We start from the raw sequence: 18,659 nt of genomic DNA, 5'->3' as shown, positions 1-18,659 counted from the left end.
TACTAGTAAAAAGTGTATTAGGTTTTTCTATGATCTATTTGAATAATCAAATGCTATAGAATAACTCTGTTTTGAGTGTCTGTATATATTATATGAAATTAGTTATTTTCTCTAAATATAAGCTACTTGCTCAATTATATTTTTGAAAATATTCAAGTGCTATACTCCACGCTTCAATGGTACAACTAATTGGATTCAGTCATTATGGCTGACCCTCTTTCATCCTTCACCAGTGATACAAAGACGATCTACCGAGGTGTTGCTATGGCAGGAAGCGCTGGATCAAAATAAGTGGCACAACTTTGTGCTTGTCCTGATTTTGTATATCGTCGTTGAAACTAGAAAAATGTGTAACTCCGTTTTAATCGAAAATTGACCGAATCCCGTCTAGTGGCCGTTATTAATTTTATCTACCCGTCTTGCAAATGATGTAATTCCAAAAAAATTGTATTATTGTTAAATCATGGATGATTTAACTCCATAGCCATAGATTGGTACACAAAACTTTAATTTTTTTTGTCTCCTGTAAAGTAGTGTTATTGGAGTTACACAATTATCTAGTTTCAATGATGAATATCATATATATAAATTTCAATGTTAATTTATAAAATAATCCAGTACCTAAGTAAGTATTTTATATGGATACTAAATTAATTAAAGAAAGGAGTTGTGAAAAAAAATCAATTTTGAGTAAGTACCTACATCTATTTTATCATTTATAAATAAATTCATGTAATATATTATCATCTTGACTGGAGATGAAATTAAAATTATACATGGCTGCATTGAATCTTCTGACATACCTTATACAATTTAAACATTTAAATAAATCATTACTTGTGTAGAATTTATACATTGATAGTGAATTTAAATTAATATTATTTTAAATTCTGTATTTGAACCATTTTTAGTGACAAAATTTCCAATGGTCAATACTATAGTTGAGGCGTCTAATTACAAAAAGCGACAAGTCCACAATTCAATATTTTCGGGAAACAACGTTTTTATGTTTCAAGCTCCAATTATTTGTTTTAACGTGAGATTATTTTCTCCGTTGTATTCTATGTCGAAATTAGAACCAAATGGCAATTTGTTTCAGCGGATAAACTCTTAAATGTAATAAATATAGGCAAAATAAAATTGGACATAGCGCTATTTGTACTTCACTTTTTAATTTACGCCGCATAAGGCACATATTTCCGTGGCACTGTCATAAATTTACCAGATGCTGCGGCATGGGAGACGCCCTTTTCATTGTTGAATGTTCCCTTATTGGTTGAATTAAACACGCGCGAAATCAACCAAGCTTTAAATAATATGACACACGGACTTGGCGCTTTTTGTAATAAATCGAGACTTAAAGTATTTTTTTTCGTATGGTTATGTCGCGTTTTGGAATTTATAGATCAATACATATTGTGTAAAATTATACAAAGAATACGTGAGTATTTTTTTCTCGATTTTGACCAAATGTGGACTTGGAAAATTGTGGCTTTTTGGAATTAGACGCCTCAGTTTTTCCATTACCCATTAATATGTTAACTTCGTATAAGCTGTAAATGACTATGATCCATGTCAGTTATATATTTACCAAAGGCAAACCCGGGGTCACTAAAAATAATTTAAATTCAATAGTACAAAACTTAAATCAATTAGAACTTACACTCACTCAAAAGTCTTTCTAAAAATATTTTACTAGACTGCAACACGCTTAAAAATGATGACGTCAGTAGCACATGTGTCATTGTGTAAGTATTGTGGGAGTATCGTGAGTATTTTAGAATTTTAATTGGTGCCGAAATGTTTGGAGGAGAAAATACAATACTCAGCCGTGTAGTATGTATAAAGATGACAGCGCAGTTCAATCAATTAAGTTTGAGAGACTGTCTGGCTAGATCATATGGAGCGTGTGGACGTTGAATCAACAAAAATAATAAGGGCAAGTAAAGTAAAAGGACAGGCACGTTCAACACGTCGATCCCAATCGACCTGTCGATTGTGGGATGGATTTTGGTTGAACTAGTTGTGAAAATTTAATGTAAGATGCGTCCACATTTAGATATAATGATTTTGTTGAAATTTTAATAAGGAAGAATTAACTTTTCCTGTTTTTATTTCCTTAACTAGCTTATCTAAAACTTGTTTTCAAGTTAACCTTAAATTTTAACATCGTCTACTACTAGATTCATATTGCATCAAGCACAGCCTGCCGCACGAGTGAGAGAAAGAGAAGATGCGAATCCCCACACTTTAAACTGAGACAAAGTTTCCCCTTACCGTTGCACAGTAAAAGAATAGTTTGACGATGAGTGCAATAAGTGCCCAAAAGGGTTCTAATACATCAATTAAGTGTCAAATGGAAAATTGAGAATTTCTCTCTGATGGTGAGATTGTCAATAGTAGAGTTTCGTAGATCTGAAGTTGGACATGCTTGCAATAGGAGGCAGACCAAAAATGTTCTGGCCAGATAAACCGATCAATAACTGCCGTGTACTTGGGCTACCAAACTGAAAAAGCTACCATTATAAATACAAATATATGGAGATAGATGTGGAAAGCCTGTCCCTGTAACTGCTGACGTCATTCTTAAATGTGTAACAGTTTAGCATCTATATTATTAACTTGATGCCTTCGTATACCGGCTATAAAATAGTGATGACGTAATCTTTTTCATGAAACTTTTCATAATAACAATTAGCCTTCAAGAAATGTTTGTCATTTTTATGTGCACTAGATTTTCCAATGTTTTCTCACTGAGTTCACAAGTGCCTTGGTACGATAAGTGCATGGAATGGCGCCACTGATGGAGTAGCTCCGTCGATTATATCAACGGAGGGTGGCTTTTCACCAGGCGGACACTTCAATTCAAAGTTCTGCAGCATTGTAACAGTGAAGAGGAAGATATTCGATCTTGCGAGGGATTCACCCATGCAACGATGCTTCCCTACACCGAAGGGGATGTAAGTTTCCGGAATTGATATCTTTCCATCCACCAGAAAGCGTTCAGGCTTAAATGCCTTTGGGTCTTTGAACAGATCGTTGTTCATTAGTATCCCATAGAAGTTTGGGATGACCATGGCGTCCTGTGGAAATTAAAATTCACGAAATTTAATCTATGCAATAATAAAAACATTTCATCCAAAAATCTCTTAACATAACTGTTGATTATGGTTTAAATTATTAATTTAAAAAAATTGTTGTGTGAAATTTAAGTATTGATAATTATAATTGTACACATGTTACATTAATTATTTTCAAACTTATATACTTAGTAGATACTGCATAGGCATATTGCATTGAATAGGTATTCTTGAAACGATTAGTCTTAGTTTATATATGTATCGTAATTAGATACAGGTTTACTATTCTCTAATACTGTAACTGTGAAGTTGGGATATGCGGCTTAAGCCTGAAAAACCCATTAATTTTCTAAGATAGAGTGTGGTTATGATCCACAACCTTTTATTTTTATATTGATACACATATCAACAGTGCTACGCCAAAATGAGAGCAATTTGAAATAAGAAATTTATTGTTCTCATATATTTTTCATTAATCCCTACCTACCGGAAAATAGTTGCAATTTTGTCACATATTATCTCATGTTGATGCCGTTTTAAGGCTGTGAAAATGATATTTTAAACAATCTTAACATTTTCTATGCCTCATGATATTACTATGGCAGTGTCTCGTCGCTGTAGGATTGGTTTGTCGAATAGACCAAATGTCAAATGTTCAGGAGACGAAAAACAAATTTGATTATCCTATATTTAATAACATGGAGGTATTTAAATTGTTATTTTTACAGCATATGAATGCTGTATTCATTACAACGCAATTTAAAGAACAGGATTGTTCTGGTCCATTTAGCAACAAAAAATCATTTTGCATTAAAAGGTTGATTTAGACAAAAACGGATATTCGACAAACCAATCCTATAGCGAAGATCTTACAGGCCGCAGATGTTTAACGACACACGTAAAATGTGAAGCGAAGCTTTACTAAAATCGCTATAATACTAATGATTTGTGGCTTGGTATTTCATAATTATTCAAACAGATGTCACTGCGTGTTTAATTTTTTAGATTATGCAAATCAATCGACAGTGGCTAGTAATTTGAGTTTAAAGTCGGACGAGATAACTCGCAAAATTTGTATGTGCGGCCTGTCAATCACAACCTCATAGAGCGAGAAAACTCGCTGAAGACATAGAACCGGTTAATACCATATAACTGATTTTCGCGAATATTGTATTTTGTCATTATTAAAAATAGTATTATTTTAAGCCCTTTATTCTAAAATTTAAAATATGGATTTATATCATTTCATAAGATATTTTACTTCTATTGGTTTTTTTTTCCAAATTATAGGTTTGTCTTATCTCAGTTCTAGATTATAAATTTTACATGTATTTTTATTATTTTACTGTAACATAAGAAAATGTAATAATTATTATAAACATACATTATTTGGAAACACCTCAGAAATATAGATATTAGAAAAGAATCGTGAAAAAATGACACGGGACAGTAATTGAAACTGTATCCATCGATTCTGTTCAATATGCTTTACCAATGTAGCCATCAGCGTTTTCCGTAATTGTGACGAAATTAACTAATAATTATGCAACTAAAGTGCTATACAAATTTCGCTCATATTGGCGACTAGCTTTTGTAGCTTAAATCAGAGTACCTACTAATAAATAGGTGCTTTACTTTGATTACTAGCCAACATGAGGAATCTCTCCAAATTTAGATATGTTTCCAGATTATATACCTTGTTCAATAAAGAATGTTGCATTTTCAAATCAGTGAATAAAAACAATAATGTCTTTAATTATTTTAAGGTAATTTCTCATGCAAAATATATTTTTGAATATTTTTTCTTGCAAATGTAGTATATGTGTATATTTTTGTGGATTGTATTAAACACCATAAAAATATCTAAAATGGCTTACCTTTGGAACCGTGAATCCACATAGATTAGTGCGCTTCAAAGCACGATGTGGAATACCAAACGTCCTACCCATAAAGTGTCGGATAGTCTCTAGTACAATTGCCTCATTATAGGGCATACTGAAAAAAACAAACAGATAATATTGTTTATTATAGAAAGTCTGTAGTCCTGGACCTTGTAGTCTAATGTTTAAGGCACTGGCTTTTGATTCACTCCTACTGCTATATTGTTGTAGTCTTAAAAAAAAATATAGGTATATATGTGTCGCTGAGTTTCAAAACCCGCTATAACACTTTTTTGAAATAATTAAGATATATATATCGATGAATTCGTTATTAAAATCTCTACATGAAAATTTTATCGCCTCTTTCAAAATCCGCTACGATTAACTGTCATTTATGAAACAAAATCAATTCGTCTATCAATACCCGCTATAACACTACTGAAACATTCAAAATCCTTTTTAGTTCAAAAAGTTTTTATTGATTTTCTCAACATAATGAAAAAGTGTTATAGCGGGTTTTGAAACTCAGCGACACGTATATACTACCTATTGTGAACATCTACAAAACATGCGGCTAAATACAATCAATTTGCAATTTAAAAGTTCTTTTCAAAATAAATATTTTTTTGAGATACATCCACAGTCCACTGTTATATGCAACTTACATGCGAAAATTCGTTTTCTATTAACCTTTTTTATACCTGATGATATAACTATGGCAGTATTTGACAGGCCGCAGATTTACAACGACACACGTTGAATGTAGAGCGAAACTCTTACTAAAATCGCTGTATTACCGATAATTTGTGGTTTAGTATTTCATAATTATTCAAATAGATGTCACTGTGTGTTAGATTATGCAAGTCAATCAACAGTGGCTAGTAATTTGATCTTAAAGTCGGACGAGATAATTCGCAATTTGTATGCGTGGCCTGTCGATCACGGCCTTATAGTGCGAGAAAACTTGCTGCAGGCATAGAACCGATTAAAGACTAATTACTAATTACCGGAAAACGACAAATTTGTGTTTAGTGATTAGTGACATTCTATGCATCCCACCCTATGGTGCTATCACTTCTTATAACCGTCCTTATTCATCACTTCTCCAAAATAATAAAAAAACTTTTATGAAAACATTTAGTTATAACACCAATTAAAATTGTTAATGATTGACTTACTTTGCTCTGTCATCGAGGGTAGGCAAGCGTTCTTTGCCGATGACTGTATCAATTTCATACTGTGCTTTCATTTGAACTTCTTGTTCTCTTACTAAATAAAGAAACGCAAACCCTAAACTTTTGCTGGTAGTTTCTGACCCTGCCATGAACATATCCATACACACAGCCAGGAGTTGTGATTCTGTGAAGCTCCCCTTCCTCTCCGATGATTTCAGCATTCTTATATAGACATCCATAAAATCTCTGTCCTCATTGTCTGCTTTGAACATTTTTTTGTGCTTGTCTAACTCTGACCGAAGGAATATCCAGATTTTTTGATGCATTTCAATAAACTGCTTATACCCAGATAACTCTGGAGCAATAAACCGAAGCATAGGAAACTGACTAAAGAGTGCCCCCATCATATCGATACTGGAAAACAATTCAAATAATATGCTTTGTAACTTTTTAAGTTCGGCGTCTTCGCAACTGTATCTAATTCCAGCCATCATCGACCAAAGTGTATTTAGAACGTATATATTGAATGCGTCATGCATTTGTATAACAGCACCATTATTATTATTTTTTGCGCTGACTTTCTGTCTCATATCTTTAAGTAACTGTTCAGCTTCAGATTCCACCAATTCTACCATGCCGCGTCTGCCAAATCCAAACTCCTTAAGATGCCTTACTATAAATCTGCGTTGCTCTTTCCAGATATCTTCGTCATTAAAAATAAGACCTCTGCGTCTGCCCCATGTTCTCGTTTCATAAAACAGACCCTTTGGGCGTCCGTCTATGTCTTCATTCAGCAGCATTTCTTTAACAGCATTTAAGTCACCGGCTATAACGACGCGTGCTTTGCCTACTCTAAGACCGATTACTCCTCGGTTACAGTATTTAATCATCAGGGTATGTACGGCTTTATAAAGATACCGGTGTTGGATACGGGCACTCCGGACAGCCAGCGCACTGCCAAAGATTGGAAGCCAGGGAGGTCCCGAGGGATAGTTGAAAGGCTTCCGAGTGTCAAGGTACAGCATGACACCAACAATCAGCACAAATAATATTGCCGCAATCCACATTCTGGAAATTATAAGATGTTTACATTAATTAGATACAACAGGATGTAAAATAAAATAAGTTTGGTTATCTAATGCCCAGACCAGACCAAGAATATCCGTGTGAACAAATGAACTTTGCATAACAACTATTTGAAAGTTGTATTAAAACTGAATGATCTAACACAAAAATGTTCATATTATATCTTTTATTTTCTGCTGTGAATGGTGCTTGGTCTAGATTTGATATTAGAGATAGAATACAAGTTTTTAAATTATTTTATAGAATAACATTCTCTGTATGAGAAAAATATAATATAATAATTTAAATCAAGAAAAGGAGAAAAATTATATGGTGTCACTCCTAATTATTGTTGACAATCTGCTTTATCGATAGATATTCAAACTGTGTTAAAAACCTACGATAGTTTTGTTAATATCGGTATAGATCGGATATGAATTAACATGGAATTAACTTATTTTGCAGTAAATATTTTAAATTAAATGAATGCACATACGTAAAAAATTATATTAAATAAATGTGTCGCTAAATTTCAAAACCCGCTATTATAACACCTTTTTGAAATAATTGAGATACTTATATAATTTATGATTATTAATATTTTTTATAATAATTGCTGCAATATGTGACTACTAGGGACATCTTGTGATGGAATTATAAAACATCCATTAAGTACAATAATAAAACCTACATCTATGTAAATACAAGAAATAGATAATGAAATATTTTTTAATTTAGAAATAAACCATACAATTAAAAATAAACAATATTAACTATTTCAATTTCAACAATTCAATGAGCATTCGTTGAATTATCCTAGTTTCATTATTGAATTGTAGTTTGATAAGTTGTCTCGGTAGTAAAGAGGAGAATTTTTTTACAAGTACTTTCGGAATTTCTTACAAAAATGGGGCTGTGTTGGAAATTATTAGGTTATACTTATTCACTTTGTCTTTGTGTATTTCTGTGTTTTTAAATTACTCTTTGCTAACTCATTATCATTATGAAGACCTTAGTCAACGGAAAGAATCCTACTACAAGTTGATCATGGGAGATCATAAAATAACAATACATCTACGCGACAAAGGTTATCGACTCAACCTTATGGAGCAAGTTGATATAAACAAATACATTAAAAACAAGTTCAGAGATGACCTTATCAATGTAGATGTCAACCTATTCAATAGTCCGTTCCTTAAACGGTTTTAATACTTAAATAATCCAGACGAGGACTACGCCACTGTTGTGAACGAGAAGTGAAACGGTTATTAAGATATTGATATATATACCCTGTCGCTCTATCGCAACTGTTTTCGTATTGGAAACAGTTTGTCGTAATCTTTAACTTTTTATAGTGGACTCAGTTAAAGTAGAATTAACAAAAATAACTTGGTTTTAAAACCATTACAATGGAGGTCTACCACGTAAATGTCAATTTAATTACTACAATACATACAAAATGCTGGACAGTTTTTGCTACCACCTCTAAAATTAACTGTTGAAAGTTCTTGGAGTTCTTAGAAATAAGGCTTCTGGAAGGATTTGAATAAATGTGAAGGTAGGATTTCAATTAGAATATTTTCACTTGACAAGTAGGTACTTTTTTGAGGCATGACCTTGGTTTTCCTATGTAAAAAAATAAATTATAATACAACACCTATAGATTCATGTCATAGTTTAATATTATAAAATACAGTCGGTAATAATATTGGTAATTAATGTTTTTAATGTGAATTAGTTTTGAAATATTAAAACTTGGTGCAACATTAGGTAGGCCGCACCGTAGGCCATCTACTTTAAAATTTAGTTGTTGTAATAATTAAAGTTTAAGCCTTGACTACCACATGTATGTTGTTGCAGAGGGCAGTAGAACATTCTGCTTGCCAATGCAACTTTAAGGATTTAGCATGATAGTGATACAAATATTTTTTGCGAATTATCACATTTTTAACGTGTCGTATATTATCTCAAAAAGATTCATATCGTTGAAAATATTTCGTTTTAAAACATTTTAATGATAATTTAAATTTTAAATGATATTTTTGTATGTAACTATGTTAAAAATATATTTTTACAGATAAAATTAAGAAGAAAACTGTTATAAAATGTCCAATGGATCGTCGAGTGAATTTATCTTATTATTACATATCACTTTATAGTTATTTTTATCATTAACATGTTTTAAGTTCTTTTGAACACTGTAAGATTTTTGAAATATTTCATAGTTTTTATATATCTACCTAGGTATGTATTTAAATTTTTAAAAAAATCGATATCTTGAAAAATATTAATGTTTATAACAAGAACTACTTTTTATTTATATCGATTCAAACTTGATGCTGTGACAGGATATTTTTGAATTTAAAAAAATCTCTTTAAAGTTTTTATTATTTAAAATGAAAATTATCAGTAAACGATATTAAATTGCAGTTTTTATATTATTCGTTCGCATTGCGAGCACGTCCTGTCAAGAAATAGTGAGAAATTTTAATTCTTGATCATTAAGATTTTGTTGCCAGGAGTATATACAAAAAAGAGATTCGGAAGTGGGTTTGCCACAGTGGCGAAGGGTGGAGATAGGCTGTTAAAATCCGCCATAAATAGTGCACATTAAACTTTGTCAGTCATACATATTTGTTTTCATTGAACTAATACTACAATTATTTACAAGATGGTGATGGTTAGTTTTTAAAATTCAATTAAACCCAGCGAACCAAGCCATAATGGATAATAGTCAAAAAATACTATAAAATACCTATCTAAAATTATATTATTAAATCATATATAATTTTAATATCTTGTATCTATTATTGTTTGGTTTAGGCAGGGGTTAATGAATTGACACAAATTAACCAACAAGGTGTGTAATATGTATTCCTAACTCACTCAACTGAAACAAAAAAGTTTTGGATCGCCCAAAGTATACCAAAGCTATTATGGTTTGGTTAGGCAGAGTTTATTTGATTTTTAAAAACTAACCAACACCATCTGTAAGTTGTGGTCTTAGTTAAATGAAAACAAATACGTACGGCTAACAAAGTTTAATGTGCAATATTTATGTCAGATCTTAACAGCCTATCTCTACCCTTCGCCTCTGGTTTGCCAAGTTAGCACTTGTATGTCAGGATCTACCGTTTTAGAGTAATTTTCCAGGGATTTTTTCCGCCGAAGATTTTGATTTTGAACAGAAATTGTTAAATTCGAAACATTAAAAAATCTCTCGAAAAAAGTATTCTCGACATCTCGAGAAATCAATAAATCTAGCTCAATTTCTCGAGAAACAAATATTTTTGAATTCGAGAATTCTTGAATCTCGAGAATCAAAAAAAGTCGAGAAATTAAAAACTCAAGTGCAGGGGACTAAAAAAATTGGCAAGTTCAAACTAAGTATTTTGCTAAATCCGATAGATACATCGAAAGCGACATATTTTGGCGAGGGAATAATATTAACGACTCCCATATTAGTAAAATGCCAAACTGTACTAATTATCCGTCAGCGGGGAAACTAAGGTTTTTGTGGCAACAGGTATAATATTATAAATAAATGTTTTAAAGTAGTTTCGAAGATTTTTATGGGAAGTACCTATGCATCATAAATGATAGGTAGGTACATACTTTATTCATTGATCAATTTGTTTCGCCCTTAGTAGAATTTCTTGGGTCCTTTGCCAGTCAAGTCATCTGATCTTGTATATTCTGTCAATATCATAAAACGAAAAATAAATGCATGGATGATTTTAAATAATCTGGAAAATCCAGAAAAAATCAGGAAAAAAGAGAAAGCAGCTGCTTCCACGCCAAGCTCGACAAAATCATTTTTTATATGTAATTTCACTGACATATATTATAAATCAATTGCTACAAATGTCAAATACTACGACGCCGAAATAAATATTAACAGTGCATAATATTAAACAACATCCCAGTTCAGTCAATCACAAAATCAAACACATAATTATTTGTGGATGAATCAAATATGTTGAGGAAGTTTAGTGTGAATTTCAGTTGTTCTTTTACAAATAGTTCTCAATACTTCGGCTAATATTTCTATACATTTTTTTAAAATTAGATTATTGTTCGAGTTGTGGTTTTTGGTACCAAAAAGTATAAGCCCAGGGCCCTTATATATATACAAATCTGGCCCTGTATAATAATATACTTATTCCTATGCTAGTGAGTTCAGCAATTCATAAATAAATAACAGTAGAAATGCTATACGCTTAATGTTTTATTAATTTCGCGCAATAAGTGGGTAGATAAGAATGACTATTTTGTAATAATAAATACATACAGAAAAGTGTTTTGCAACTGTGTCCACTTAAATCATAATTGGAGAGATTTTTATTACCTCCTATAAAATTTTAAATAAACTTTTGGGAATTTCCAAAACTGCAATAAAAATATAAATACAGACATGCGCGTATAAATACATTTTTGCATAACATACGTAATACATTGAGAATACATGTAGGAGAAAGGATATCAGCAAAAAGGAGGGAAATAATTAATACTTATTATAGCACGCATGCGCAAAATGTAATAATCTCACAAACTACGTGAAAAGCATGTGATGTTTTTGTAATATTTAATGACATAATAACTACGTGCTGAGAAGAACAATAACATAATAATATATAATATGCTACAAATGTTTATTATTAAATTAGATTTTCTTTCTTCAACTCCAGTGGTTGCACTTTGCACTATATTTAAAAAAACAACTCTGTCATATACAAAATGTAGGTCAGTAGAAAAATATTTCAATTAATATTATTCTTACAAATGTTATATTTTTATTATCGATGTGCAGCTGCAATTTTCTTTGACGCAATGATGCAACCGTTCGTCATAAAGTCATAAAAATAATAAAGTAATACCAAAATCCATAAATCGATTTTTACAATATCTATTTAGATTTCACGTAATTAACACTCACCAACAATGTTAAAATAAGTGACGACACGTCACGACAGCAAATTAAGACAGAAATTACAAATATTATATAGATATCTATCATGGTAGATTCCTTAGACGTATTTTTGTCATCTGTGGTGCTACCGCATGGGTGGCCAACCCGCGGCCCGCTGGGTGTCAAGTTGTGGCCCGCGGAGCAGTGAGAAAATGAAAATAATATCAAATGTTGCCGCTAGATGTGCCAATTGCGCTTCGTTGATATCCGACTTGAACCTTGAATTCGAAAACCGATTTCAAGATTTTAAAAAGCACCGTGTGCTTTTTGCTGCATTTGCAACGCTATTCTCCGTAGACGTGAATTTATTACCGGGGAATTTACAAATGGAACATTGTGAAATATGTAAAATATGATGAACGGTTAAAATTTCATCAGATTGGTTTGGAAAATTCTTACAAAACATATTTGGACAAGGAGAAATATCCTGCATTTTACAAACAATCTAATGATGACTTCGCTATTAACACTTACACGTATGAACAGCTTTTTAGTAGGATGAAGCATATCAAATCACGAGTGAGAACACGAATCACTGATGTGAATTTGGAAAACTGTTTGCGTGTAGGAACGACCTCACTCGATATCGATATTAGATTATATTTTATTAGGTCACTTAGATTTATTATTTTTATATTATTTTGTTTATTTTTTATTATTTAAAAAAAGTCTAATCTAATACATATGTTTGATTGTAATTTTTGTTTTATTTTATTAATATAAGTAAATAATATAATATATTTCTTTTTTGTTTTGTATAATAAAAAAATCGGTTGTGCGGCCCGGTAGGAAATCTCATTTTTAGAATCTGGCCCGGCTGCTGAAAAGGTTGGCCACCCATGTGCTACCGTCTCTTCCTATCTCATTCTTATTGATGATTTTTTAAGTGAAACTTAATAACGACCACTAATGTGGAAATTAACCATTTGAAAAGTATTCTAATACGGATTGGAATTCGAAAAAAAATCCCTAGCTAAATGTACCGATAAAACCTATTAATTATTAGAAAATTTCTGTTTTTTATTTTTAAAAAATCGTTCATTTCTGACGCCGTAGAAATATTTACATAATAAATGTGACAATGTTATGTTATAATCAATTCATTGTTTTTACAGGAAGATAAATAATTTAATTTGTTTCGAATTTTTTTAATCCTAATTAAAAGTTGTCTTTCAGATTTCCTTAGCCAAGAATGGAAAACATTATTTAATATATACTCACATATTATGCCACCTTGTTACTTTACGATATCTCATGACGAATTTTGGTGTCACATTCCTTTCGTTGGGGAGATTTTACGTTAAATTAATAAAATATATATAATTAATTATTTTGAGAACCTTCTGACGATTTTATGTTGCAGTTGTATTTATAAATTGCATAACAATTTCTCGGAAAGATTTGCGAATGCAGTCTCAAACCCCTCGCCCGCACCAGCCTCCTCGCACATGCTGCACGGTATTTTACGTCCGTCTGTGAGATACTTTCTCCGCAAAAACTACTTTTGCTCTCCGACTTTGAGGCTCTATGAACCGGCATCGTGAAGTAATAACGTCGACGCGGTAACTCGGTTATCTGGCGATAACTTATCTGGCCATCATCATAACTGGATCTTGGCCGCCTCTCGAAGAGGTTTCTTAATATATATTTTTCACGAAAAAAGGTTTTTGCCCAACAAAAATTTGTATTTTTCATGTTCGAGATACGAATACGCGACTAACAGCTTCAAAAACGGATTTTCTGACATTCATCAAGGACCGTTTCAAATCAAATCAAATTTTATTTATTTTAAATATAGTGAACTTTACAAATTATAAATTTAAGATGTTCACAATATGACATTTAAAATCAAAGAAATAGTATTAAAATAGTCTATATAAAATAAAAAATAAATGCAGTATTGGAAAACAGTAAAAAAAGAACGTTGTGTCTATCTACCAAGTTTAGAATTATATACTTTGACAGTATTGAGTAAGTACTTCGAATGGTGTTAATAGTATCAATAAGAATTATTCTTGGTTGACATATTACATGGTGTAAACATTAATTAAAATAACATAGAATCTGTGAAATCGGTCATGATCATTATTAAATTATATGGAATATGTACGTATTATATACTTATTGCATTTTGTTTGAATAAGCATTGAATACATTATATTGAAATGAAAAATAAAATGACACGCTACTGTTTATGTCTTTCTGTGGTTGTATTGTTTTGTAGTGTAACTTATTTTTTTCTCATTCCATGATGGCCCGTTGTATATTCTTCATAATATGTTTAAGTAAGTATATACATTATAGGTTTATAACTATAATGCAATGCGACTTTATCTCAGCAAGTAATTCTCAGAGCACACGTGCAAACGAATATGTAATGCAAAATTACTTAAAACCAATCTAATCAATAGCATAGTAACCTATTTTATTATGCTTTTGTGGAATATAATATAAGAAATGTGTCTGTCGAGTCGAGGTCAGCCGACTTTTACACTACTGAGAAATGTACTGTATAGCCATCAGAACCAAAATGGTAAAATTTTATGTTCTCCAATACGTGAACCCACAAAGACATGGTATTCAAAGATATAAAGCTTTTGAAATGTGACTGTTCCGAAACATGGTCTTCCCTATTATTTGGAAGAAGACATGTCGAAAAATATTTGAGAAATAAAAATTAAAAAATAAAGTTAAAAATTGGTAGATATAGGTGCGTACACAATAAAGAATTAAGGTGATACATCAGTGAAATGGCAAATAATTTTCAACTGTAGGCGCGACGAAATTTTGGACTCGCTCGCATTCTGAGAGAGAACGTCGAGCTGGAAACACGTCACTTTGTTTTGTGATGGCGACGGGCGTATTAATTCTTAAATCGTGTAAAGATGACTAAAAACGTTACCCATTTACTTTAAAAAGAAAGCATGTCAATGAATATATTATTATTGTTACTAATAGAACAAGTGCCCACCACCACCCGTCATATATGCACAGCATGTCACGCCGTAGCGACGGATGAGGCGTAAACTCGGGAGATACTAATAGAAATAAACAGAACATAAAATGGACGTATGTTGGATTTATATGACAAATTATATTTCGTTTGGCATGCGTCATTTGCACCCGCGACCCGCAATCCGTGCATCGCCTAGCCACGATCTTTTTAGACCGTGCCTCAACTGAGGTACTGCCTCAATCAGGGGAACTAACTAATAATTGTAACCCGGATGATTTGGCTATCGAACAGCCTTGACTTCTCACTCTCGGCATTCTACGAGATGCAAATCAACCAAACAACATCTGAATCATCCGAGGTTTGTTTCAATATTCCGACGTGGATTATTTATGTCGAAAATAAACGACACAAACAGATGCTAACCATCCTTATAATAATTATGATCGTTAGGCCACGCGAATTCGATAGCCACTTGTAGATGCGAAAGATCGTAATAATTTGTAAATGAGCAACCACATTTGATGCAGGCCACATCTTTGTTGCTATACATACTTATATATATGATAAATGTACCTGAAAAAGTATCCGCGGTTGATGCGACGACAAGCTTTACGTATAAGTAGTAGGCGGGGTAAATACGGACATCAGTGGAACCTACTAGATGTTGTTGAAGCTGCCACCTTCCGCTACCTTAGAAATCAAAAATCAAGGATATGTTTTTTTAAATAAGCCCCCCCCATTCTCATAGAATACTTTGAAAACATAATACGATATTCCGAGATATATCATCTTGTTATTTTTATTTTCCAATAAAAGATTTTCAGAAAACAATTCACTGGCAGAAAATGAACTTCGTGGTTTATACATATCAGAAACTGAATTGAGTTCAGTAGTCCATTCCTGGCCAAAGCAATGGCAGGCAGATAATAAATAGATTGACAAAATCTACGCCGCAGTCCAGAACCATGTGGTACAGAAATAAGAAAAAATACACACGCATGATTATTTACCTTTACTGTTATTTCCTCGTGGAAAGGTATGACAATTAAAATACTCGTAACACAATAATTATTACAATGTAATAAATTTTCAATAGTTAATGCAAAACCGGTCGTGGGTTATGATAAATTGAATGTAGAAGAATACTCCATAAACAAAAGAAAAATGTAGAGTAGACGTTTAATAACTTTGCATATTTTTGCACTTTTTACTACATTGATACGCCTCTTTGTCTAATTACCTCGCATAAAATTAAATCAAATGATATTCATTTGTATTAATATTGTACTTAATAATAAATAAATCGATAATAAATGTAAAAAAATATTTTTAGAATACATTAAGTACTTACATAATTTCCATCCTAGAGCCGGAGTGCAGAGTTATACAGTTATCAAGCATATACACTACTTTATAGAAGACTGCAAGTGATAATGTTAATTTAAATAACCCAAGAAGATCCGTGATACTTTGATATATTATTATATCGTATATTATTATGTTTTTGACGTTTAGGAAAGATTATGACGTTTCGCGTAAGATAATCGGAACCGTTCATTGGACGACACAATGGTATGAGGCGGTGTACAACCTATGAGGTTGTACATCGCTATTGTGTAGCTAATTTCATGGTAGACAATTAATACTGGCAGTGGGCTCTATCATGGCCTCGTCTAATATTATAGACCAAGCACAAAAACTGTACAAAACAGTTTCTAATCTGTAGCTTCCAAAATAGCAAAATTAAATTAAGTAATTCAATATTTGAAAATCTATTTATTCTCTTACTATACTTTTTAAAACATATTTATTTCAAAAGTCAATTTAATGTCAGATGATTTAATAATAATACAAAAACTACGCACATTAAAAAAAATTAAATCCGTGCGTGTACTTATGTACGCGCGTTAGAAGTTATACTTCTTTGGAGTAACAAAACAAAAATAACAAAACAAAAAAACCTAAGTAGAATATACAATAAAAGAATACTTATACAATACAATATAAGAATATAAGTACAATAAATACAATCAATAAAGTTTTGATTAAAAAGCATAATCAAAGTAGGGTAGGTACTTGCAATAATATGTATTTATAAACAGTTATTGTTGTTGTATTGTTAAATAAAATTATTGAAGCCCCGCTTGTTTATTTCTATACACTTTAACTTGTATTACTAAATTATATAATTATTTCTCATTGTTTTTGTTATTTTTAAAGTAACAATTACTGTCACTCTGACGGTTTTTAAAGTAAGGAATTGCAAATAGCCGACAATAATAACATCATCTGACGTTTACGACGTTTAGTAAGAAAATTTTAATAGCGGACTAGACTCTAGTGCTACCATATCGGGAAAAATCACGGGCTCTTAAAATCACTTATTCGCTAATTGCAGACATTAAATTATATTAATTATTGTGTTTTTATAGTTATTGAATGTATTTTGTATAGTTTTCATAGTTTTGTCATCGTTTAACAATTACAAAATAATTTACCTAAACAATGGGAAAGAGAAATTTTATATATGGTATTATTTTCAATAGAAAAACGGAACGAAACTATTTATGGCGAGGTGAACCATACTCGGCCGACGTCATTTCCACTTCCGTAACGGTTTCTCAATTTCACTACGTCCCAAAAGAAGTATAACTTCAAAAATCAATCAATATTTACTAATATGACCTCCTCCACGAGCAGCAGCGACAATATTTCAAACCTCTTCGGGATAACCATGCGGTGATTAATGCTGCCAATGATTGATTAAACATAGATTTTTTTTTTGTAAATTCTTCATGATTTCGTAATAAGATAAGACGAACGCGTGCAATTTTTATATTAAAAATGTAACAAAATTACCTAAGGAAAGTTCATTTCAAATTCCGTCGATTCGCTTTCCTCCCGCACGCGATAAAAGAACGCTTGTTACACGGACAGTTTTTAAGGTATTATTAATTATATGATTGACTAATTAAAATTAATTATGTATTACCCACTAAAGATTTAAAGCTATACCGACTAACCAAAGACATCAGCGAATGTTATTTTGACACATCTTAAACAGATTATGGAAACAAACCTGATAAAAATCTCACTTAGTCTAAGGCCCGTTTCAGATGGGACACCGGTGTCGCGCTCGTATATAATAAGGAGGCCTTTGTATTCGAATACAAGGGCCTTTGTATTATTCTTATGAACGCCCCGAGATAATGCGTCAAAGCGTGTCCGGTACACTTTTCCGTCGGCCGCTACATTCGCAAGCCGCCGATACCCATGTTTTTATGACCGCAGCCCGTTTTATGTTCTAATTTATATCGCAAAATTATGCGTTGACTCATTAGCTCTGGGCGTTCATAAACATAATACAAAGGCCCCTTTATTCGAATACAAAGGCCTCCTTATTATATACGAGCGCGACACCGGTGTCCCATCTGAAACGGGGGTAATACCCCGTATAAATTTAATGCCGACAGTACTTATTATCGCGGCCATAACAAAAAATGCACGTCTAAATACATATTACCGCGCAAATTG

General features: G+C 32.0%; 1 protein-coding gene across 1 annotated transcript; it reads right to left on the bottom strand.

The window, feature by feature from the left end:
* Nucleotides 1–2,759: 2,759 nt before the first annotated feature.
* Cyp303a1 (Probable cytochrome P450 303a1) lies at nt 2,760–16,494 on the bottom strand. Its single transcript, XM_085943344.1, has 5 exons — nt 16,477–16,494; nt 15,699–15,815; nt 6,139–7,203; nt 4,958–5,075; nt 2,760–3,083 (listed from the first exon to the last, which is right to left on the bottom strand). Exons 3-5 carry the CDS (start codon nt 7,200–7,202, stop codon nt 2,760–2,762), a joined length of 1,506 nt encoding a protein of 501 aa, XP_085799470.1. The 5' UTR covers nt 7,203; nt 15,699–15,815; nt 16,477–16,494.
* Nucleotides 16,495–18,659: the final 2,165 nt, after the last annotated feature.

Source organism: Rhyacophila brunnea, unplaced genomic scaffold (assembly GCF_057557595.1).
Source record: "Rhyacophila brunnea isolate RB1 unplaced genomic scaffold, BYU_Rbru_1.0 scaffold_1, whole genome shotgun sequence".
NCBI classification, from domain to species: Eukaryota; Metazoa; Arthropoda; class Insecta; order Trichoptera; family Rhyacophilidae; genus Rhyacophila; species Rhyacophila brunnea.
Note: the sequence above shows the minus strand (reverse complement) of the source record. Positions and strands in the feature narration are given on the sequence as shown.

What these genes read in the sequence shown, in the direction of transcription:
- Cyp303a1 (XM_085943344.1), bottom strand. Translation starts at nt 7,202, where the DNA reads ATGTGGATTGCGGCAATATTATTTGTGCTGATTGTTGGTGTCATGCTG. An exon ending in ACCCTCGATGACAGAGCAAA is followed by an intron (nt 5,076 to 6,138) that starts GTAAGTCAATCA and finishes TGTTTTTTTCAG; the next exon opens with TATGCCCTATAATGAGGCAA. An exon ending in GTGGATTCACGGTTCCAAAG is followed by an intron (nt 3,084 to 4,957) that starts GTAAGCCATTTT and finishes TAATTTCCACAG; the next exon opens with GACGCCATGGTCATCCCAAA.